Raw genomic sequence first — 24,717 nt, 5'->3', positions numbered from 1 at the left:
GTACACAGTGGATCCATTCAATGAGAAGAATATACAGAAAGATAGTTTTGGCTGAGAAGATGAGGTACTTTTGGAAATGCTAAATATTAGAGGTCTATAGAATATCTAACTGGCCAGTTGGATGATACAGGTTTAGTTCTCAGAGACCTGGCTTAGAGATCTGAAATTGGAATTTCTTATGGTTTGGATCTGAAATGGCCCCCAAAGGCCATGTTCTAAAGTCTTGGCTGCAAACTTGTGCCAAGGAACTGTTTTCTGTTCAGCTGATAGGTGGTGGTGGAGTCTTTTGGGAGTAGGACCTGGTAGGAGGAAGTGAGGGCACTGGGGTGTCTTCCTGAAGGAGATGATGGGACCCTGCCTGCCCCCCCCTCCGCTTTCTGCTTCCCAGGCACCATGAGGTGAGCAGTTTTGTGCACCACACACGTCCCATCATGTGGTGCTGTCTCACCCCAGGCCCAAAGTGGTGGGGCCAAACAACCATGAACTAAAACCTCTGAACCCATGAGCCAAAACAAATCTCTCCTTATAAACTAATTATCTCAGGTTATTCTGTCACAGTAACAGAAAGCTGCCTAACACAGAATTCATTAGAATTCTATTCGATGTGTGAATGGGAGTACGTGAGATTGTCAGGCAATTGTGGCATGGGACAAGGAGCGAAGGAACACCATCATTTCAGAGATAGGGAGAGAAAGAGAAGCCTTCATAGAAACTCAAGGTTGTATATTTTAGTCCATTTTGCAATGCTATAAAAGAATACTTGCTGTTGGGAAAATGTATAAAGAAGAGGTTCATTGGATGGTCCTAATGGCAGGGCTCCAGTATCCTGGTGAGGGCCCTCTGGCTGCATCACAATCTGGTGGAGAAATAGAAAGAGAACCTGTCTCATGCAGAGGGTAGAGAGAGGTCACATGGTGAGACAGAAAGTAAAAAACTAGGAAGAAGCCAGGTGTGTGCTTTTTATAACAACCTTCTCTCTCGGGAACTAATTCACTCCTACCAGATCTGATCCACTCCCATGAGAAAGCATTAAACCATTCATAATCCCCCACCCGCTCCATGGCCTAATTACCATCCACTAGACCCCATCTCCCAAACGTTCCACCACCTCAACACCATACACTGGGAACAAGGCTTCCAGCATGTGAAGCTTTAGGGGACAAACCATCTCTAAACTATGACGAGGTATTTATGGAAGAGATGAAAAAGAAAAATGGGTATAGCAGCCAAGAAATGTGCTGCTCAGATATTCCTCCAAGGAACTGTTTTCTGTTCAGCTATTAGGAGGCAGCGAGCTGTCAGCCTCCATCTTCAGCACAGCCAGGTTTTATCTTGGTGTTTTAACCAACCCTCCTCTTCCCAGGAAGCCTACAACCAACAACTGAGTATGGCAGGCGTACTGGAGCCTGGCCTTTAGGCCCAATGAGGAGTTTCTCTAACAGGTGATTCTTGTTCCAGAGGTGCTCATTAGATTGGCCACCAAGACTTTTGTCAGAGATGCAGCACAGTCCAGGGCTCGCTCTGACAAACCCTGCTCCCTTGCCCTTTGTCTTTCACAGATGTTACCCATGAGTGAACCATTTACACTCCCAATTCGGTATCAGTATCTGCTTCCTAGAAAAACCCAACCGGTACAGTTGGTACTAGAAGTGTTCTGAGAAAGCAGAGGTAAAATGGGGTTTGGGAACAAGTTACTACTTCCTGTCAGTAATGGAAATCCCATAGCAATGGGACTCCTACTCTAGGCGGTATGTGGGGCACAGATTGTCCTTAGAACAAAGCGACAGCCCATGTTCTAAAACTTTCACCAATGCTGACTTGGAAGAATGTTCCATAGAGGGAACTATCCTGCCTGTGTTTAGAAAAAAAGCATGTGTGGAAGCGGGATATGGAGGCACGAGAAGAGGAAGGAGAGCAATAGATACAGGGGTGAGGGAATTAGCTGGATTTTGTTATATTGGACTGAAGTTATTAGACATAGATAATGCTAGAACAAAGCTGAGGGTAATTAGCCTTTATTGAGTCCAGTGGATATCAGAAAAAGCTGAAGACTAAACCTGGGACTTCTAAGAGTTATGCCTTTGTGTAGATCTCAGCAGAAAAATGGATAAATCAACGGATTGATTCATTAAGTGGAATACTGTAGAAGGATTTCTCTGCCTGTGTGTCGGTTAACATGGAAGGCCTCCAGCTGCAGTAGGGCCTGGGCAGGACTCTGCAGCACCAGGCTGTGGTACAAGCAGCCCCACCACTTGGGCCATATGAGTTGGCAGACCCGACTATATTTGCGGTATGATGTGGAGTTTATGGCAGGCACTCATAGGAAAATCAAAATGCAGTATTTTGGAGTTCTGGAGTAGGGCCACACCATCTGCAGTGCAGAAAAATAGTGCTTGGTGTGCTACTGAGCACTGGTTGAGACTGAACTTGTGACTAGGTAGACCAAGTGTCCAGACAGCCTGAACTGAACATCCTGAGCTGATCTCCATAGGACATACCAAGTCAAAATGTCAGGCAGACACAGCAGTGGTTGTCAGAAAGTGACACATCAGAGATCAAGCCTCAGCAGGGCTGCAAAGCACAGGTAAGCCTCAAAAGCTGGCACTCTAGATCCCCAAGATATCCACTCAGATGACAGCAGTCCTTCACTGTTGGCTTATGCTTCTGCCTACGTCAGGGTCCCCAAAGAGCAGCTGAAGGAAAGGAAAGAGTCAGAGCTTGGTGAATGGTTCAGTAGCTTTGGAATGTGGGTGTTGAGTTAGTCAATGGGCCTGAGTTGCACAGAGAAGTGGTCTTGAAAGACAGAGGCAAAGAAAAATCTTCCCAATGAGTGGATTACAGGGAAAAGTGACCCAAGATAATTATATGTATGCATCTGTGAGCTAATGGATTAGCCAGTTTGTCAGAATCCTGGCAAGAAAAAAAACTAGATTTCAGAGAAGAAAGTCTTGTCAGATTCATGAGGGATAGGTATAGGAGAATGGGCAAGAAATGTGATCTTTGCGTCACATATCAGTGACCACCAGAAAGCAGCCACTATAGGGAAAAAAAAAATTGAATAACTAATGCAAAATGACTTGGCCAGCTGACATCTGCCAGGCTTTCTCACTTAGCACAGTTGGCTGGCAGAGATGGAGGCTACACATAGGTCAGGAGCATGGTCCTACTCACAACGGCTGATCAGGCTGCTCTCACTATTGAAAGCCCAGTCAGTTAGCAAAAAAAGATCAGTAGGGGGCACTTTCCTGGAGGAAATCACATGGCCATTTGGCAGCAAGCTGATTATAGTGAGCTTCTTCTTTCTAGAAGGACCAGTGATTATTATCATGGTTGTAGACACTTATTCCAGATAACTATTTGCCTTTATTGTTTCTTACAGCCTCAGGCAGTATTATATGGGGAGATTTCCTTCCCTCCCTCCCTTCCTTCCTTCCTTCTTCCTTTCTTTTCTTTCTTGGTACTGGGGATTGAACCCAGGGCTCGTAACCACTGTGCCACATCTGAAGTCTTTTTTATTTTTTATTTTGTGACAGGGTCTCACTAATTTGCTTAGGGCCTTGATAAATTGCTGAGGCTGGCTTTGATTTCATGATCCTCATGCTTCAGCCTCCCAATTTGCTGGGATTACAGGCATGTGCCACCACTCTGGGCCTTATTTAGGGAAATATCAAAGTGTCTGACCCATAGGCACAGAAGATTTTACAAGATAGCAGATGACCCTGCAACTCACTTATCAAGAAGGAGGAAAAGAGTGCTCTTATGATCATGGATCTTCTGGACATGTCAAGATCCTCCCAAATCATGGTCAATCCAGAAGTGGTTAGCTTCAGAGTACAATGGGATAGGCTGCGAAAGGTTCAACAGAAGTGCTAACTTACAGGCAATACTCTGCCATGATGGGGTACCATCATGAAAGCTACTCATTGAATCACAAACCTCTAAGTGGATTTTGTGTCCCATTAGAGTTTGGGAACCAAAGTGCTGAAGTAGGAGTGGTCTGACTTGCCATTATATCCAGTGATCCATTGGAGGGTTCTTTGCTTCCTATTTTTACAATTCTAGGCTCTGCGGGTACCAATAAATTATGACTGTTACCTGGGCATTTGGGACTTCTTATATAAAGAGCAGCAGACTAGAGAGGGAATCAATTAGTTGTTAAGAACAACTGATGCTATTCAGTAGGAGTAGGTAACCCTGCTGTCATATAATGAAGACAGAGAAGAATATGTGTAGGACACAGATAATCCACTTGGGCATATCAGGTACTTGAATGGACAAGTGTGATAACCCTAACCTATGAAGAGTAGACCCCAGACCCTTCAGGAATGAGAGGTTTGACCATATCATCAGATAGGTTATCAAGACCAGCAGAAATGAAAGCTGAAGAGAATTTAGAAAGAATAGTGGGAAAGAGATGATAACTACCAATTATAGTATTGCCAGTGCAACAATAGGAGTTAGAGTTCATTCCCCATCTTCCCTCTTCTGTTTCCCCCCATGGAAGACAGACCTACTGGAATCTTGGACAGTGTGTCCCAAATATATGGAGAAGTAGATGTACACAGTGCTAGGAGTAAACGAAGGTGAGCACTCCATTCAGCAATGCACTTACTGTTGAGCTGCAAGGAGTAGGTTTAGCATACCTAACCAGCTCAGCATTGTCCTCAATGTGCAGCAGTAGCCCTGCCTCCTGGGCCCATTAGAAGACCCACACTGAGGCACAGGCAGTCAAGAAGTATGATATGGAGGAGACCAGGAGAAGCCATTAGCAGGGACAAAAGACAAAAAGCATCTGACTCAGGAAAGAATCTAAAAATGTCTCTGGACATTTTGCAATGACAGTTGCCAGTGATTTTGGTCAATTGAGTAATGAGGGTAAAAGCCAGATTGCACTAAGCCAAAGGGTGAATGGGAAGTCAAAACATCAAAAAAGCAAGTTGAAGATATTTTGCTATGAAGGGAGGGAAGGAGGAAGGGAAGTAGAAGTGGTAAGTGAACCCTGATATGGAAATTATGGAGGAAAAACATTTTGTTTAGGGGAAAGACATTTGAATTGTTTAGACAGCAGTGGAAAGGATCTTAGGAAAGAGAGGAAGAAAATCAAAGTAGGATAAAATCAAAAGAACATGAATGCACACAGAGGGATTGTTACAAGAATGAAAGAAGAAAGGATAAGTGTATGGGATTCCAAGTTAAATATTTAGCTTTTATTGCTTCATCTTTATAGTATAATTCCCTCAAATACTTCCTTAAATCAGTGTTTCCCCCCATATTTTATAAGTTATAGTCTCCCATATTCTTACTCTGCTAAATGAAAAAGGTTGACCCTGAATAACAAAAAGATCCTTATGCACTTGAAGAACTTCCTTGGTCTTCCCAGAAGTCCTCTACCATAGAACAGAGCCATCTTATAAAGTTTTCATGTAAGAGATAGAATAGGTAAGACACAGGATGATTAAGTTCCTTGCTAAAATGTTCATGACTTATTGAAGGTCTCCTGATATGATTTCCATTTCTACCTACCACTCTTTAGTGCTTTACTATAGTCATAGATTAGTTGCCCTATGAGGTGGGCAACTTTAGTCCTCTGCTCTTCTCCATGATTTTTAGCTGACATAGCTTTTATGCAAGATAGTTCCCTCCCTATTTTGCTGTTGTTGATAATGAATATACTGGATATAATATATAGAGAAAGCAGAGACTCTCCAGGCCACCCTGTATTTTCAGACATGATATACATAAGTTTCTATAAAGTGCCAAGTTTCTTATGAGTAAAAGGAATCCTTCTTAAGTTCATCAGACCTCTGTTATCACCCAGCACTGAAGCAGACAGAGATTGATGGATTCTTTCATGCTATGTAGAGCACATTTCAGAGCTTCTGGTTTTGTTGTTTTCATTTCCAGGGATTGAGGATGGTTGTGAAATGGCAATTTGGTTATGCTACATAAGAAGGCCCTCCAAGCATTAAATATGGGCAACTGGAGATTTGGAAATACTAACAGAGTTTTTAGTCAAGCTATGAAACAGAACAGATAAATTCTTCTTACAGATTTATGGGCCCCATTGGGATAGGATCACACACACACACACACACACACACACATACACACACACACACACACACACACACACACATCAGAATCTTGGTTACTTTATCCTACTAAGAGCAATTCCAGGAGACAAATATCTCTGAAAGAGGAAAAGAACTCTTAAGATATCTTTACCATGTTCCTTTTGCAAAATGGACAAGTGTTTTTTCTCCTTATTAAAGCTGTACAACTGATGCCATAGGGCTTATTAATGGTCTCTGCCTAGAGATATAAATTGATATAAAAGAGATCTCACACAATCTCAGACTTACCACTGCAGTGGTGACAACTGCTAACTTGTACCCAAGAAATATACTTCTTTACCAGGTATTCTGTGTACATACTCCCAGTACTAAGTTCCTCATAACCACATGATGATATGGATATAGCAGATCTCATAGTTCTTGCTAGTTTGTTTATCCTATGAGTTGAGCAAGTAGAGTCTTCCACACAGGGAGTCTGGGGGAGATGAGAATTTGACCACATCTTTTCTGTCTCTAAGATCAAAGTGGGTGACGGAGGAATACCTGAGAGAAAAGCACTGATAAATTAGGGGAAGAATAATTTATTTCTCTCATGTAAACCTTTTTTTTTTAATTCTTGGCAAATTTTCTTTCTTAGGATATTGGCTAACTTTTTAATGGAGATACAATATAAGGTAAAGAAGCCAATATTGTTATGAAAAACAGCCATGGAAATGGTATACTATTTGAGTTGTTCCCAGTTTCCCTGCAACAAAGAAAAGCCCTTTGCTTGACTGTTGACTCATAAGAATTACAAATGATGGTGCATGCATTGCTACTGGGTCATCTCTTTCTAGATGTGTTGCCTAAGATTGCCATGAAACATAGAGGGATAAATGTATGGTGTTTCTCAGCCAACTGGCCCCAAATACTCTCCTTCACAAGATAGGCATTCAAAACTTTTTGACATAGGCAAGCAGTTTTGTACTCCAAGCCTCTGAAAATAAGCATGGATGAATTCTGTGCCCCAATTTTCATTTCCAAGATGCAAGGCATTGAGACAGAGAGGGGCTGCTCTCCACACCAGGATGTTAATAGTGAAACGGCATGAAAAGTGGTGGGAGCATTAGCCTGGCCTTGTTCACATGTTTTTCCATCAGACCACTTGTCTGATTGCTCCCACTCTGTCTCTACAATGTTATGACACTTGAAAATGTTATGCTCAGTGGAAGAAGCAAGACCCAAGGGGCACCTATTGTTTGATTCTGTTTATATAAAATGTCTTCAATAGGTAAAAGAACATAGAGACAGAAAGTAGATTAGTGGTTGCCAGGGGCAAAGCAGGGAATGGGGAAAACTTATTTAATCAGTACAGGGTCTCCTTTTGAGATGATGAAAATATCAAACATTTTTCAATAGTTTCCTTTTGAAACTAGATGGAGGTGAAGGTTATACAATATTGTGAATGTACAAAATCCCACTCTGTGATTACAATTAAATGTGACCAGACCAGGGGTCTGTATAACTATTATGTGCCAATAAAAATTTTTAAAAAGTGATCGACTTTGTGTCATGTGAATTTTACAACTGAGAAAGAAGGAAGGGAGAGAGAAAGAAAGAGGAAGAGAGAAGAGGAGACGTCATAGTTAGAAAGATAGCTATGACATAATACAGAAAGACTAGGATTTAGAGTCAGGAGATTTGAGTTTGAATTCTGATTCTTTCACTTATTAGTGATAAGTAACATAAGAGAAAGGAAGCTGATATTTTTAGGTTTCATTTCCCCTTATAAATTATAGAGTCAGACATGTACCTTCCAGAGCTACTTTGAGGGCTTAATGAGATACTATACATGAAAACACATGGTATGGCTCTAGAGTTGACACAATATAATTAACTGAACAAAAGAAAACAACATAATAGTGATAGGTTTTTTTAAAAAAATATTTTTTTTAGTTATAGATGGACACAATGTCTTTATTTATTTATTTTTATGTGGTGCTGAGGATAGAACCCAGTGCCTCTACCACTGAGCCCCAGCCCCAGCCCTAGTGATAGGTTTTTAAATGCAGTACAAAAAAAGAAATGTAATTCAAGTCATAACTAAAATTGTTAAAATGTAACAAAAGCAACTTGGATCAATCATTCATAATAGATAAATATTGTGACAACTTTCATATTATACCTTTGCAATGATTGTGTCTTAAAAGGAGCTCTGTAGCAAACTGGATTTGCATTGTCCTCTCACACAGGAAAGAAGTAAGGACAACATCATTCTTACAGAAACAGAGGGCCTACATTTTAGTGTGGGAGCCAGATATGTAGGAAACTTGGGCAAATGAGAAATCGTGTAAAGGCTGAACTACTTTGAACACCTCTGTACCTCACTGTAGATCCTCTCAGCCCGACCTTTCTCCTAGCCTAGCCACCACACGGTGGTGGGTTCACAAGCCTCAACTTGATAGCACTATACCTCAGCCAAGCACCATATGCCTCTCACCTGTCACACTGGGGCTTTTCTGTTAGTTCTCAGGAATTATTTTATCATCCATGCACAAGGAACCTGAAAGGTTGATAGAATTGACATCCTGACCCCTAGGGACAGGAACTGGGGGATATGGTTTTCCTTTCCTCCCTCCTAGAACCAGAATCTTGAGATACTTATCTGAATTCTCAGGTGGTCTTATAAGATCCAGCAACCATTTGTTCCTAGTAGCGACAAACTGTTCCTCTTGCCCTGCTTCATTTGTCCATCCCATAGTTCTGCTCCCTAGAATCAAATTTCCCATGGAGGATTTCTGAGCAGGCTCTCCTTTCAGAAGAATCCAGGCTAAGACATTACTAACTCTTGTCTTTTCCTCAGACTCCACAGTCTTAGGAAATGCTGATGGATTTATCTTCAAAATAAATCCAGGATTCAAACGTTTCTCATCACCTCTCCTGTTAGTAAGATGGTTCAGGCCCCATGTCTCTTACTTGATTAACAAACATAGTAGGAGTGGGGATCCTTAGTAAAATGTAAGTCAGATCTTTGCATATCTGCAGGAGGGACTCAAAATCCTTAAGAGCTTTTTAGCTTTTTATTCAGGAAAGTGTGTGTGTGGGGGTGTGTGTGCGTGTGTGTACACACACACACTACTATGTATGTTAGATCATTATATATAGTGATATATGTATGGATCCATAGATAGATAGATAGATGGATCTGTCCCTTTATAACTACTCTGACCTTATTTCCTACTACTTTTTCTATTCTAGCTACATTTCTTTCCTTCTTGCTTCTTAACACACTATGCCTGTTTCTTCCATGTCTCTTTTGCCTCAGTACTTTTGTATTTATGCACAATTTTCTTCCACCAGATATCAGTTATTTATTTATTTATTTATTTACTTACTTACTTATTTATTTATTCATTTTGCCATCTGTTGATCTTTGTGTTCTACTTTTTTTTTTTTTAATGCTGGCTATTTCCCGCTACTATAATATAAAGTCAATGAAGTAATTTAGCATATGTCTCCAATGCCTAGAATAGTACTGCCATATGAAATATTTATTGAAAAAATTAAGTGGAAAGGAAGAAAAACTACAATGAAATACTAGTATTTAGAGGTAGAATTTCTGGTTATGTTGAATATTTGGACCATGTCCATGAACCCAGAAATAATTAAAAAGGACCTTAAGGCAGAAATACTGCAGTCATCAAGCCTGCTGAAGATCTTGTCACTGGACAGGCCCTAGGTCTACCTGTCCTCAGATCCTACATGAGTCTTTCCCCAAAGTTAGACTTCTAACTTCTCAGCTCCCAAAAAGATTAAAATAACAAAATATGATGTGATAGCACCTGAAAAGAGGCGATTTCATTTCCCTCTCCAGAGTTGAGTAATTATAACACTTGGGCAAGGGTAAAATCAAGCCAATGTCTGCAAAATAAAAGCCAAAACCTCAATGTATAATGAAAACAGAGAAATCATGTTTCCTGAGAGAAAAGCTTGGACACAAGGGAGCTCTTTCCAGGTGCATAAATGATGTGGCAAGTTTATTTTAAGATGATGATGAAATATTTGAATTTCTGGCATTTTCTGAATAGCAAAATGTTTTCAATAGAACTATGCCAGAAAAATCCAGGGCATATATGGATGTCACCACATGTAAGGGAACAATATACCAGATGTCTAAAAAATTACAAGTGCCTGCTTTGTAACTTAAAAAAAAAAAAACATTTTGCATTGAATGTTGTCCTAAATGTTCTTACTATTTCATACAGAACTGAAGTGAAATAAGTAGAATCTGACATCTAAATGGGACACTTTAAAATCTAATCTATAATTTTGAACAAATTGGGACAATTTTGCCCATTCTTAAAATTTTTTTCCACTATTTTTTAATAGCAATCATGAAAGGCAAAGAGTAATTAAGTATGTTGATTAGTTTGATTAAAAAAAGAAACTCTGTGAAGGGACTTAATGTCAGATATGACACATCAGACATTTGTAAAGTATGTTTTTAAAGTATTGACTTGAAGAACGACCACATTTAGTGAACTTTTGTGTATAAAGAATCCTCAAAGGACAGGCTATGTGTGAGGCACAAATAAAATAATCATCATAATAATATATTTAGAAGGAAAGCCATCATATTCAAAGGCAAGGCAGTTTTTGTTTGTTTTTTTAAAGTGTTTTGTATTCTTTATAATAAAATAGATTGAGCCATAGTGAATACCAAACGCACACTTATGGTTACATAAAAATGCCAAATTATTCCAAAGCAGAATTTCTTTAATTCTTAGGGGGCCCAAGATACTTTTGGAAATCTAAGAAGTGTAAGTCCAGGTTTTCAATAATCACAGATTCAGGCTGGGGATGTGGCTCAAGCGGTAACTCGCTTACCTGGCATGCGTGTGGCCCGGGTTCCATCCTCAGCACCACATACAAACAAAGAAAAACTAAAAACTAAAATAAATAAATAAATACTAAAATTCTATCTCTCCCACTCTCACTCTCTCTTTAAAAAAAAAAAAAATCACAGATTCCCAGAAGCACAACCATGAATTTCTGGAAGCCTCTGAACCTTTAGCTAATAAACTTTAATCTGAAGGCTAACCAACTTAACTGTACAATGAGAAAACATTATAATAATCAAAGATATTAATTCAAGGTAACAATTTCTCAGATCTGGACAGAACAAAATAACTCTTTTGGTAAGTGTGCCAGTATGTTCTGATGGGATTAATTCATGAGCAATATATTTTGAGCATTGTTAATTAGTTTTTTACACTTGCTGCTTTATCAGAGGTCATCTAAGAAAATAGACTCAGACTCCAACTTCGCCAGGGTTTGTTCATACAGATGAAAATATCCAGGCATTGTGGATCCAGGTCTCTGAGATAATGACTAAATGGCATAGCTTCAGTAGAGTTGGTCTGATCCTTGAGGTTGGACTCTTATGTTCATATAATACTGTACCCCAAATTACTTCAAAGCCCTACCGTGCCTGCTCTTCTGGACATTCAAGTGGAGTTTCTGGGATATTCAAATGAGTTATTACATTACCATGAAAGTACAAGGAAATACTCCAAGATACCTATGTGATGAATAAGAATTAAAATGACCATAATGTTTTGGAAATTAAATTTAAATAATAAAACTAGAAATTCTGAAGGAATTTTTTTGCTTACTTCAGGAGATTCCCTGATACACTGAAAGTTTCTCACCTATTACTTAGTTAGGAATATTACATTTGAAAAGTTTAGAAGTCCTGGTGAAGTTAATATTTTTTTGAGGTAACTATCCAAAATAGTGTCTATAACATGGCTTTAGCAGTCTCAACATAGGGCCAGACAAGAGGAGCGAGATGTGTAACCCCATCAGCTGTTATTTCAGTATCTGAAAAATTGGTGGCCCAAATAAGCAGGAAAAAAATGAAATATAGGCAAAATTCCATCCACTAGAACATAGCACTAAAACACAAAGGCTTTGAAAAAGAATCATAAAAAGCCAGGAAAGACCCAATAAAATGACATTAAAGAGCCTCCAGAACCATTCCTTCATTCCTGCGTTCATTCACTCCTCTGTTAAGCAAATATTTATTGACTGCCTATCATACCAAGCTCTTTTTAGGCACTTGGGATGCAGCTGAATGAAAAAATGCACACCAAAACAAAATAAAAAGCTTGTTTTTTGCTTAAAGGGAAAAAAACATAAGTAAGAAAGCATAAAAATAAACAAATTGTGATGTATATTAGAAAGTGATGATATTCCTGATCTACAAATATGTCGTTTTTGTGGATTCTCCTTTAAACAGATGGTAATATCTTCCCTGTTTCCTCATTATAATGGGTCAAATAGTGTCTCACCCCCACCCCGCCATATTCACATCTAGCTGGAACCACAGAATGTGACTGCATTTGGAAATAGTGTTTTGTAGATGTATTTAATTAAGTTGAGACCATACTAGATGGGGGTGGGCTCTAAAGCTAGTGATTGAAGTAATACACGGAGCAGCAAAGACTGCTGGCGGCCCTGGGAAGCTAGGAAGAGTCATGGAGGATTCTTTCCTTGAGCTTTCAGAGGAAGCTTGGTCCTGCTGACACTTTGATTCCTGACTTTCAGCTTCCAGAACTACAACAGAGTCAAATTTCTACTGTTTAAGGGCACCTGGTTTGTGGTGCTGTGTTATGACAGCCTTAGGAAACTAATATATTCTCAGCAATGAGTCAATTAAAATATTTAACCTGTGTTCAACTTGTGGCAGTATGAAAGTTATGATTTTACCTTGCTCTGAAAACTATCATTTAACAGTAGTAATTCATCTACATCTCCTATCAATCTGATAAGGCAGGTAATATTATTATTCTTATTTTATGAGTGAAGATTCCAAGGTGCAGAGAATTTAGATAAATATTCCCAAGAGCATACCAAGGACAGAAAGCAAGGCATTCGACCCAAATGGTCTCACTCCAGACAAGGTACTTTCTCCTCTCCTGTCCCTACAAATAGTATTGAGATATCTAAAAATGCGGGATTCTTGGCACTTGTAAGGTCTAATTTAGTAGATTCTCTAGAATTTCCTAAGTATTGGGAAACTTTTGTCAAACATTCAAGTACAAAACAAACTTTTTATTTATTTAAATTATTTGATTCAATAATATATTAAATAACTCATGAAAGTATTATTAAATAATACCCCTTAAAGTAATGGTTGTAATTAATTAGACTTACAAATTCAACAATATACAATGGTCCCTCTTTATCCACATTTTTACTTTCTATGGTTACAGGTATCTGGAATCAATTTTGGTTCAAAGACATTACTATTTATCTTGATTCTTTTGAGACAGAGGCCATATGCACACACCTTTTATTACAGTACATTGTTACTATTGTTCCATTTTATTATTATTTATTGTTGCTAATCTCTTAATTTACCTTATTCATAAATTAACTTTATATCAAGAATGTATGCATAGGAAAAACATATAACAGTATACATAGACTGTCAGGCATCCCCTAGGAGTCTTGGTATACTACTATATATGGAAAACTCAAGAAAAACCCAGGTTTTGCATTCATTACTTTAATTTAGATATTAGTTTATAAAGACATTTACCCACCCCCTCCCTATGCTGCGTTATAAAGGGAATAGTAACCAATTTTATTGCTCACTGGTTCTTGAAACCCATCTTTCCCACTCTATGCCCTTGCCCCTGCAATTCTTCATACTCCTACCAGTTCTTCAGGCTTAAAGCCTTCCCTGAACTTTAGTTTACGTAAGTTAGACCCCCACCCCTGCCAAGAACACTCAGCACACTTGCACAACCGTAATTACATGTTTATGTGGCTATCTGACTAATCGTTAGCTTCTGCACTATACTAGAAGATCCTAGAGGAGAGTGTTGGTAGTGCCCTTCATCCAATCCAGCACTCAACACAGTGTCTTGGATACACCCAAAGCAGAATGAAGGAAGTGATAAGTGATGTTGAGGGCATATGGCCCCTCTTTGGTGGGAATTCCACATTGCATGCCTCTCCCAGACCTCCTCCTCTAGCAGCTAGGACAAGGCAGTTACCTTTATACCAATAAGATCCTCCATATAGGATAACACTCTCTGACTCAAATAGGCAGGGACAGGCTTGGTGTGGTAGTGTATACCTCTCAGAGAGGTGAAGACAGGGTATGGCAAGTTCAAGGCCAGTCTCAGCAAATTAACAAGACCCTGTCTCAAAATACAATAAAAGAGCTGAGGGTGTAACTCAGTAGTAGAGAACCTCTGGATTTAATCCCCAGTACTGAAAACAAACAAAGAGAGTCAGGGACAGTTGAGAAAATATTGGTGGCAATATAGAGCCAACAGTTATAGGACCTCAGATGTTCAGTGGCTGTGGTTAAAAAACTGTCCTAACCAGATCATTAGCTGTGGCTCTAACTCCTTGCAGGCTATGGACCCTGGCCTATTTTGAAAGCCTTGTTCTAAAAGAATGGGAAAGAAGAGTTTCAAGAGCTGTAAGGAATTCTGAAAAGGACCTGAAAGCTAAAGGAGTTGATTTATTCACTTGGGATAAAGATGTTAACAGACAATAAAATTATATAACATGTAAATTATATCATTCTTTTAAATATTTCTTTCCTTCTTAACTGGACAGAATGGGTTATCTGTTACTATAGAAAATCTTAACTGAAATATATGCTACATATACATTAAAATGTAATATATAAATAATATATGCATATATATATATATATATATATATAGTACTGGCGATTAAACCCAGGGGTGCTTACCCACTGAGCCTGAGCCACATCCCTATCTCTTTTTACTATCTTATTTAAAAACAATGTCGCCTTAAGTTGTTTTAGGGCCTTGTTAAGTTGCTGAGGCTGGATCTGAACTTGCAATCCTCTTGCCTCAGACTCCCAAGCTGCTGGGATTATAGGTGTGTACCACTGGGGTTACACATATTTTTTTAAATTTTATTTTTATATAGAGTTCTGCATCACTTAATGGTGGTGATATATCATAGAATATGTTTATAAAAACCTGGATGTTGGTTTGTATAGCCCATTCCACAGCTAGGCTATACTACGTATACATTATTGTATATGTGGTTTGTCATTAACTGATATGTCATTACATGGTGCAAGATGGATTCTATCTTTCTTTCTTTCTATTTTATTGGGCTGTGTTGTCTTGGCATAGAGAACCTTTTTTTAGGTTAGAAACCGATTGTTATTCAGTTTATGACCACTGATTGTTACTAAAACCATTTTGAAATATGGGGAACAGGGATGATTTGAAGATATATGAGATTAGCTTACATAGCGTGAAATAATATTGAATCACACAGTGAAAAAGTGATTCCTTTTTCTATTGTCTTTCAGTCCTTCTGATACTATCAAGGACACAGAGTAGGGTTGGATCTGTTTAATGCTTCTCAACACTTCCTACTCTTTCTCTTTGCAAAGAGAAGGGAGCCTTGTATTCACAGCATTCACAGACAATAACTTATGCCTAGAATTTCATTACATTTTTGTTTTTGTTATACTCAGTTTTCTGTTTACCTCTCACTTAAATAAGTCATGATAATTTTGCATTTATAGCAGCGATGTATACTTTCCTAAATAAATTTCTTTCAGTTAAAAAAGTGGTCTACTTAAAATATACTGAGGAAATAGTAGCACAGATGGTACACAGGGCAAAAATCCCAAAGATGATGAATGATTATCTAGTTTAGAAAACACTGGGATAGTGTGCAGATGCAGCATGCAAACGACTAAAAACAACCTGAAAACCAGAGACAGCCCTTCCTTCAGAAACATTTCTGAAGAGAAACACGTGTGTGGTGGAAAAACCATTTACTGCATTGAATCTTAAGACCCTGAACAGTGGTGGGGGCTGGAGGAAGGAGAGATGGCAATTACTGCCACGATGAAACTGCAAGTGGGTAGGTTAAAGGGACAAGGCAAGGCAAGTTGGCACTTTCTGGAGGAACAATCCACACAAATCCAGAATGACTATCAATGTCTCATTCAGAGAAGGATGGTCCTCTTATACATAGAGGTACAAAAAAAAAGGTCAACTTTCTGAATACGAGAGATTGATGGATCAGTCATGCCAAGCTTCATTTTCAGATCATTATAATCTATAATTATATTCCAAAATTAATTTTTTTTCAGTACTGGGACTCAAATTCAGAGCCTCTGTTACTGACCTACATTATACCTCAGCCCCCAAATTTAAGTTTATAATTTTATTCTTTTGCTTCATTTAAATTACCTTAAATCACTAATTCCCAATTGGGGAGAGTCAATTTTTTTCAGACTTTCTGCATATCAGAGATTGTTGAATGTTCCACTGGGGAGTGGGGGTAGTAGCTCTCCCTCTCCTCACCCCCCCCCACCCCCTGGCACCCCGGCCCTATTAAAGTCACTGTCTCATGACCACTGGAGGACACAGGTGAGGAAAAGACTCAGAACTACCTCTTCAGTAAGAGACACAAACAGTGTAACTGTCTCCCAGACATCATGGGCCAGGGGTATGGGTAGCACAGAGAGCTGAGGCCTGTGTAGTACCTTTCAACACCATGAAATATGGGTGGAAGTTAAGGCTTAGGAAAAATTGTTCTCAGCACCATGGTAATTTGTAAAATGGCTAAGCAATGATTCTATAGCATCTGGATAAAGGATACAGAAATAAGGCAAGTAACTGCAAGAGCACAAGTCCTTCCATTTAAATCAGTGCAGGATCTTCAAAAACTTCAAAAAAGAGGTACATCAGAACAATACCCCATAGCTCTGGTCAGAAAACATCCCTCAGCAATGGATGTTTTAATTTAAGTAGCTTCAGAAAAGGGATTGCTTCCTTGAACAAGTTATTTATTTATTAATGGCAAAAATATGGTCTGGTGCCTCAGGGAATGCCTCCTAGAACTTAAAAGGTGGGTTTTCTCTCCCTCCCTTCCTTCCTCCCTCTCTTCAACCCTCTCTCTCATTTCCTCTCCCTTCTTTCCTTTCCCCCAACCTCCTAATTTCTGAGTTCTTGCATAGTTCTCTGGCCAACGTCCCTCAAGGTTAAATGTGTTTTATTGGACATCACTGGTTTTCAAACTTTTTTCTCTAAAACCTCATGACCATCCTGGGGGAAAGCTGGCAGGGCAAGACCCACGTGCACCTGATGGCAGCCTTTGTAGTTCAATATGATATTTCAAATCCTGTCTCCACCGTTTACAAGCTGAGTGACACGAGTGTGTGTGTGTGTGTGTGTGTGTGTGTGTGTGTGTGTGTGCAAGTGTGCCTCAATGATCCCATTTTATAAACGAGGATAATAAAATCACCTACTTACTTGGATTTTTGTGAGGACTCAATGGGTAAATTGATGCAAAGTGCTGAGAACAGGGCCCCACATAAATAAGCACAAGCACAACCATTAGCTTTACCTATTCGACTTCTCCCATAGTCTTTCCTTTGACGGAAGAGTTCTACTGCCCCCAAAAGATTAAAAAAAAATCACTTTGCTGCTGTCACAGATGGTTGTAGTTCTTGTTTAAATGAGAACATCAGAGCATCTAACCCACATTTTTCATTAGTTTTCTCTTCCCCGTCTCAGGAAGTCTTCATTGTTCAGAACGCAGTACCTTGTCCCCGGTATTCTCAAGGTCACGTGCTCCTTGCTGTCTTCATCCAATCACTCTTTGTGATTCAGTGGTTTCCCTCAGAGTATACTCAATAGCATCATGACATCAGAAAGCACCTAATTGAACCTTCTCTTTTACTCTGAACAAAAGTTGAAATCTTCCAAATAAAGGATCTCACCCTGTTTCTTGAGGAAAGAATGAAGAGAGGAGGGTTTCCTGACTCCTATCCCATGGCTTGTTCTCTGACAGTCCTTCTCTCAACAGGTGGTGGAGTTTCGCTCAACATGATTCTAAGTTCCTTTGCATTCTCAGAGCCACATCTCTCTCCAAGGACTCTCGAAATTCTGCCACTGATAACTTTTGCTCTGGTCTTCCCACCACCAGGGGACAACCTATGGCCACCATATTCATTTATTCACTCATTCATATGAGCTTTGTTTGAGCTTCTAAACAGTTTCAGTTCCTCTGCAGGGTTTGAGGAATGCAGAGTGACAAGGTCACTGTGTTAGAGGAATTCATTTCTACACAGGTAGGTACGCGAATAAAGATGAGTCACGGGAGCCAAGCACAGTGGCACACACCTGTAATCCCAGCAACTCTGGAGGCTGAGGCAGGATGATTGCAAGTTCAAAGCCAGCCTCGGCAACTCTTAGTGAGGCCCTAAGCAACTTAGTGAGATCTGGTCTCAAAATAAAAAATAGAAAAAGCTGGGGTGTGGCTCAGTGGTCAAGTGCCCCTGGGCTTATTCCCCAAAAGAAAAAGTCATAGGAAAGCACACAGTATATAAGGACTAGGGTCATATTCATGCACAGAACATTGAGAAGGAAGGTTGTTTACCGAGCCTAGGCATCATGGTCAGGAGAAGCTTCTTAAAGGAACTGACTCCAAATCTAAATAGACACAAGCCAGACAAAGAAAGGGGGAAGGCACTTCAGGTGGGGGATAGAATATGGGAGGGGGAGCAAGGGCACTGGTGTAAGCAGAGAACTTTGGGGGGATATGTTAGAAGTTGTGCTCAGTAGGAGTGGGGAGTCAGATAAATTAGAAGCAGAGAGGTTTGACATACTGGGCCAGATCTTACCGTGTGAACAGAATAATTTTATTCTAGAAGCTGTACAGAACCAATGTAGCAGTTTCATCAAGAAGATGAGAACTTAATTTATTCTGTAATGGCATCATGGAGAATGAAGAAGTGCTTAGAGGTTATTGCACTAATTAATCCAGGTGATATAAGAAACAAGGATCTCTTCAAGCACAGAAATATGTACGTACCAAGGCTACAACATTCACTATCAACTGTTGAGTGTTCTTATGAGCTGAATTCTTGAGAACTGTACAACTGTTTTTCAGCCATCTACTTTTTTTTTTTAAAGTAGTCTGTATTTTCTTTCTTTAACTAGGTAACCAGTCCAGGTTGTTTGATCATTCTTTCTTTCTGTTCTTTTTTTAAAATCAATTAAAAAGCCCTTTTTCCTTAGTGTTGACTACAGTTATCCTTTCAATAATCATTAATTTAAATTTCTGTTAAGAAACATTGTGTGTGTGGACCTGAGTGTGTGTGCATGTGTCTGTATGAGTGATTTTAGTTGCCACCAAATTTCTAACTTAATCTTCAGATAAAAAAAAAAACACGGTTCATGAAATTTCGTTGCTTTACACTTCTACCATGTCTATCAAAAAGAGGAGTTCTAGATGCACTCCTTGGTGGGCAGTTCACCATTAAGGAATTATATATATTGGGTGAAGGGTACATTTTTAAATGGGTTCCTGATTAATTTTTTGACAACTATTTGATAAATCAGCAGAACTAAGACAATTTCTTATCTAGAAAAACTAAAAAGAGAAATTTTTTTTTGCAATTTTTGTAACCCAAGATAAAATTTACAAAGTTTGTTCTTGAATTGCTTTTAATCTTAGTAATATTGGAAGTGAAACCAAGATTCAGTCAGGGATAGGAATAGGTGAAGTGCATAAAGGTAGCATTTTAGAAAGAACACCTCAATGAGTCATTTCGTACCAGAGTTTTGTTACCTTTTCTTTTGTTAAAACACGAGGGTGTCAGGAATGATAACTTTCCAAGTGTGACTTGATGACATTTTTACTTAGGGACAGATACATGCGAGAGCGCACACACACGCACACACACACGCACACACACACACACACACACACACACACACACACACACACTATACCAATCTACTTTGGCCAGTTTTCAAGCTGTTTCGTGCACTTCCAAGTGTCCACCTTTCCAGGTGTCTTTGGCCTCTGCATCCTACCCTTTCCTCTCCCGTGTACTCACAGAGTCTGTGTACTGGGCGGTAGGCTGGGGATGCGGTGAATATCCTTGCAGGTGACTTTGAAGTCGTCCTCCTGGTGGCACTCGCAGGGTGGAGATGGACACCCCCTGCCCCTCAGACTCCTGGGCAGGGAAAGCAGCAATACCAGCTGCAGCAGGGACTCCAGCCTCATTTTTCCTCCGGTCCCCAAGGCTATGTTTTCATCCTGAGCTACCGTCTTATTCTCAGTCCTTTGCGCCTCCGATTCCCCTAGGTAGAGGGAGATCAGGGAGCTAGAGGGGTGGGAGGAGGGAGGACTCCAAGAGGCTGTGACCTCACCACCGCAGGGGAGGCTGGAGAGGGAGGAGAGGCTCTCAAGTGCTCAGCTTTCCTAGGCAACTCTCTGCCCAAACAAGCCTACTTGTTTCACTTTTTTTTTTTTTGGCTTGAGCCACGCAGCCCGCTCCGTCTGTTCCCAGGCACCGGTGCGGGCTATTCCCTCTGTTTTCTAACCCACCCCAATGCCTTCCTTCCTATTATTTCTCTCCAAAGTCTCCTTTAGAAACCATTCTCCCTACTTTTTCTGTAAAATGCACCTTTCTCCGTGCCCAGACCCACCCGCACGCACTTTAGCCCGGGAAAGCCAGCTTGGATTGGACCGTGCTGCTGAACTTCAACTTCGCTGCTGAGAGTCTGGGGCTGGCTCACCGCCCAGGCCAACCCCGGGTGCAGCCCAAGCGGGCGCGCGACCGCCCTGGCGGACCTTTGATCTTCGAGGCCGCCCGACTCTAGCGCCCACCCCGATCGCTCCGCGCCAGTGGCCCTCTCCCGCAGGAGTCGCCGCCAGCATCCTCCAGGAGGCGACCGTCTCTTCCCCGCAGCCTCGCTACTCCTCCAGGCGAGTCAGGAACCGGGCTCTGGGGCCATCTGCTGGGGAGAACCGGGAAAGACCGAAACCGTTCCTGGTACCCCACATGGATCGCACTCCAGCCTGGGATACACATTTGAGGCTGGCTGGAAATCTGAAAATTCTGGTCTTCCTAGAAATGTTATTAATTCATACCCCACCCTCACCAAGGGGGCAAAAGGAATATGTACGTGATACACCATTATCTATCTACTCATCGTTCTTCACACATTAGCCAAAAAAGACTAATTACAAATATTAACCAGATTGTGCCAATTTCCTTCTTAAAAGTCTTCAATTGCTTAGCTAATTTCTGTTGGTGCAAAAGGAATATCAACTCCTTACATACTGCATGATTCCTTTTATAAGAAATTGCTTTTTACTTATGTTGTATAGATCATTTACATCTGGTATCATTACTAATATTAGGCTTGACGTACATAATTTTGCTGTTCATTTTATATTTTCCTACCTTAATTTCATCTCTTTCTTTTTTTCTTTCCTCTCCCTCTCCCTCTCCCTCTCCTTCTCCTTCTGCTTCTTCTTCTTCTTCTTTTCCAAAAAGCATCGTTCTGGATTAATCCAGAATTCTTTATGATTCCATTGTGTCTTCTTGGCTAACTCAGCCATTACTTTGCTATTGCTTTAAGGATTTTGTATGCATATTTGAGTATTCCTAGTTTGTGCTGTTATCACACCATTTTTGCATCATTTTAAAAGTCTTTATGGCCTAACTGGTGCCGCACACCTATACTTCCAGTGGCTCTGGAAGCTGAGATGGGAAGATCTTGTGTTCAAAGCTAGCCTCTTCAACAGCAAAGCCCTAAGCAACTCAGGAACACTGTGTCTCTAAATAATATATATATATATATAAAGGTAGGGGATGTGTGACTGGGGATGTGGCTCAGTGGTTGAATACCCTTGAGTTCAAGCCCTGGTACCCTCCTCCCCCAAGAAAAAAGGATGTTATAAAATATGCTTCTATTTATTCTTTCCTCCCTTATTTTACTTTATGTATACATAGGCTATAAACCCCACAATACAATGTTGCTATCTTTGTTAAGATCAATGATCTTTTAAAGAGATTCAAATAACAGAGTTACTCTTTCTGATCTTCTCATTCCCCAGAGGTAATCCGTATTTTCCCTTGTGTCTTTCCTTTGACTTGACAGACTTTCATTAACATTTCCTGTAGGGTACATCTGCCGTTTATGAATTATTTTAGCTTTTGTGTGTCTGCAAAAGTATTGATTTGCCTTCTTTTTAAAAGGATATCATTGCTAGGTATAGAATTATAGGGTGACAATTTTTTTCCTTTCAATACTTTAAAAATATGGTTCTATTTTCTTGTTACTTGCATTGCTTACAAGGGGGGGATCTTCTATTATAGCTTCCATTGTTCCTTTATAAAATGCTTTAATCTGGACTGCTCTTAAGACTTTATCACGAGTTAAAATCAATTTGCATTTTTTTTGCTTCTTTGCATGTCTGATAATCTATGTTTGGAAGATAGATACTGTAAATGTTATCTCTTTTTACACCTGATTATTTCTTTTGCAGTCATTTAAATATCTTGAGCTTTGTTGTAAGACATAGTTACATTCCTTTGGAAAAGTTTGATATTTTTGATCTTATTTTTAAGGTTTCTTAAGTAGGAACAGAGTAGACTTCAATCTAATTCTTCCCCATTTCTGAAGGAAGACCTTTCCAGATACTCTATCCAATGCTTCATGAATCATGAATTTCAATCTGGCTGATGGGTATTGTCACTTTTCTTGGTTCTGAATGACAGGCACTTTCCCCTCTGATCTCCTCGGACACTTATTTCTCTAGCTTCTGTTTTTTTTTCCACATCTATAATTATTAATATTCTGTTGCATATTCCAGGGGAGATCTTGTGGAGTTCTCTGCAGTTTTCCCTCTTGTTGGCTCTCTCCCTTCTGTAGTTCTGTCTTCATTTTTTTTCAACCCTTCATCTTCATCTCTTTAATTCAGAGCATCACTGGGCTCTGCCTGGGCTCCTTCTCCTTGCACCCTGGCCTGGATACTTTCTCAAGGCAGTAAGTTGTGGCAGTCGGAAGCTTTCCTCATCTGTTTCCTCTCTCAATGGGATCACTATTCTTTTTCTGTGTCCACTTGAAAACCATTATTTCATATGTTTTGCCTTTTTTTTTTGGTAAAAGCAGTTTTTTTTTATTATGATGTCTGTCCATACTTGGCCCTGCTATGAATGGCTGACATTTTTTTTTTTGTTTGTTTGTTATTCTGATGGGAATGTAAATCTGGTCTCTGTTTTTCCATCTTTGCTAGAAACAGAAGTGGTGTGCTAAAATCTATACCATTTTAAACCAAGATTTAGACAGCATAAATTGGCTTAGTAGATCATAATGTAAGTAAAATATCCTATGACGAACAGTTTCAATTCAGTAAATTGGAACAAGCTTTCAGGATAACATGTTCTTATAGCCTGTTCAACAAACGGCTATGATGATCATAAAGGCAATTTTCTTACATAACTTTTAAACCAGAGCAAATAAACACAAGTTGAGATGATGAATCAGCTTAAATGAAGAGCAAAGTGTTTGTACTCAGATCCATTAAACACACAAAATATCCTTTTAAATGTAACAAATGAAGGAGAAGGGCTATGGAATGCTAGGTTTTCCATTTTTGTTGAAGGGCCATTAACACAGTCCATATATTAGCAAGTGGTGTGCATCTGAATGGCGATGTTATAAAACTGATGCTCATGAATGTGATAACTGCTTGTAAATAGTAAGTGTATGACTGAAAAAGAATATTATGGGATCAACCATGGTTCTACAGAATGAATAGCTAAAGATGACAACTGAATAGTGGTCAATACCATAGATGCAACATCTTATGTTTTATTTTTGACTCTTACTTTTCAGTTAGCTTTAAAACTTATAAGAGTCAACAACTACTTATGATCCTTTTCTGCTGGTGTTAAGAGAGTAAGATTTCACCACTGCTTCATTCATTCCCACCAAATCAAAAATTTGGGTATTTCCTTTTTAGTTTATCTACAGTGTTTTATGTGGTGTCTTCTTATAATTATCTTGTGATAGTACAAGGGGGCTTTGCCATCTGTCGTGGCAGGATGAAACCAAGCAAAGTCTAATGTTACAGGTGATCATCACTTAGGCTGGGACGTCCAGGAAACATGGAGGGTGCTTTTGAAGACACATCATCCCCTGATGCTATTGGGTGGGACAGCAAGATACAAGCTATGAATATTGCTTGCTTGGACATGGACTTCTCTGGACATAGAGTATTCCCCTACACTTTTGTGTTTATGTCCCAAACTCCTAGCTCCCCCTGCCATTTAAGGACCTTCTTATTCTCTGTGTCATATCACATTTCTAATCATAAAACTTTTGTTTTGGAGGATTGAGCTTGTTCATGATACTTTCTTTGATGGCATATGCCTTGACTCTTTTGTGAGAGCAGAGCTGGTTTCATGGGTTTGTGACTTGAGCAATCTCACAGGGCCTTGTAAATATTTGAGGAAAAATAAATATTTGAAGACAAACTTGATATTTATTTTATGCCACATGGAAATAATCTGTCTGCCGTTGCCATTTCACAGTGGTATGGGTTTGCAAGGTACTGGCGAATCACAACTTCTGACTCTTCTGCTTGAAATACCACTGCTTCTATCAACCATCGAAACAGTTTTTCTTTTCTTTCTTTCTTTTTTTTTTTTTTTTTTTTGGTACCAGTGACTGAACCCAGGGGCACTTAAACACTGAACTACACTCCTAGCCTCTCTCTCTCTGTGTGTGTGTGTGTGTGTGTGTGTGTGTGTGTTTTAAGAGACAGGGTTTTG

At 39.6% G+C, this 24,717-nt stretch overlaps 1 protein-coding gene across 1 annotated transcript in view; it reads right to left on the bottom strand.

Moving 5' to 3' along the window:
- Positions 1–20,810, bottom strand: part of Tshr (thyroid stimulating hormone receptor) — a 133,669-nt gene extending 112,859 nt beyond the window's left edge. The window contains exon 1 of the mRNA XM_005321289.4: positions 19,984–20,810. Coding sequence (XP_005321346.1) covers positions 19,984–20,153 — 170 coding nt within the window. The 5' untranslated portion in view covers positions 20,154–20,810. The remainder of the gene's footprint in view (positions 1–19,983) is intronic.
- Between the last annotated feature and the right edge of the window lie 3,907 nt (positions 20,811–24,717).

This window comes from Ictidomys tridecemlineatus, chromosome 5 (genome assembly GCF_052094955.1).
Source record: "Ictidomys tridecemlineatus isolate mIctTri1 chromosome 5, mIctTri1.hap1, whole genome shotgun sequence".
Lineage (NCBI taxonomy): Eukaryota > Metazoa > Chordata > Mammalia > Rodentia > Sciuridae > Ictidomys > Ictidomys tridecemlineatus.
The sequence above is the reverse complement of the archived record's forward strand: the minus strand, read 5'-3'. Positions and strand labels throughout refer to the sequence as shown.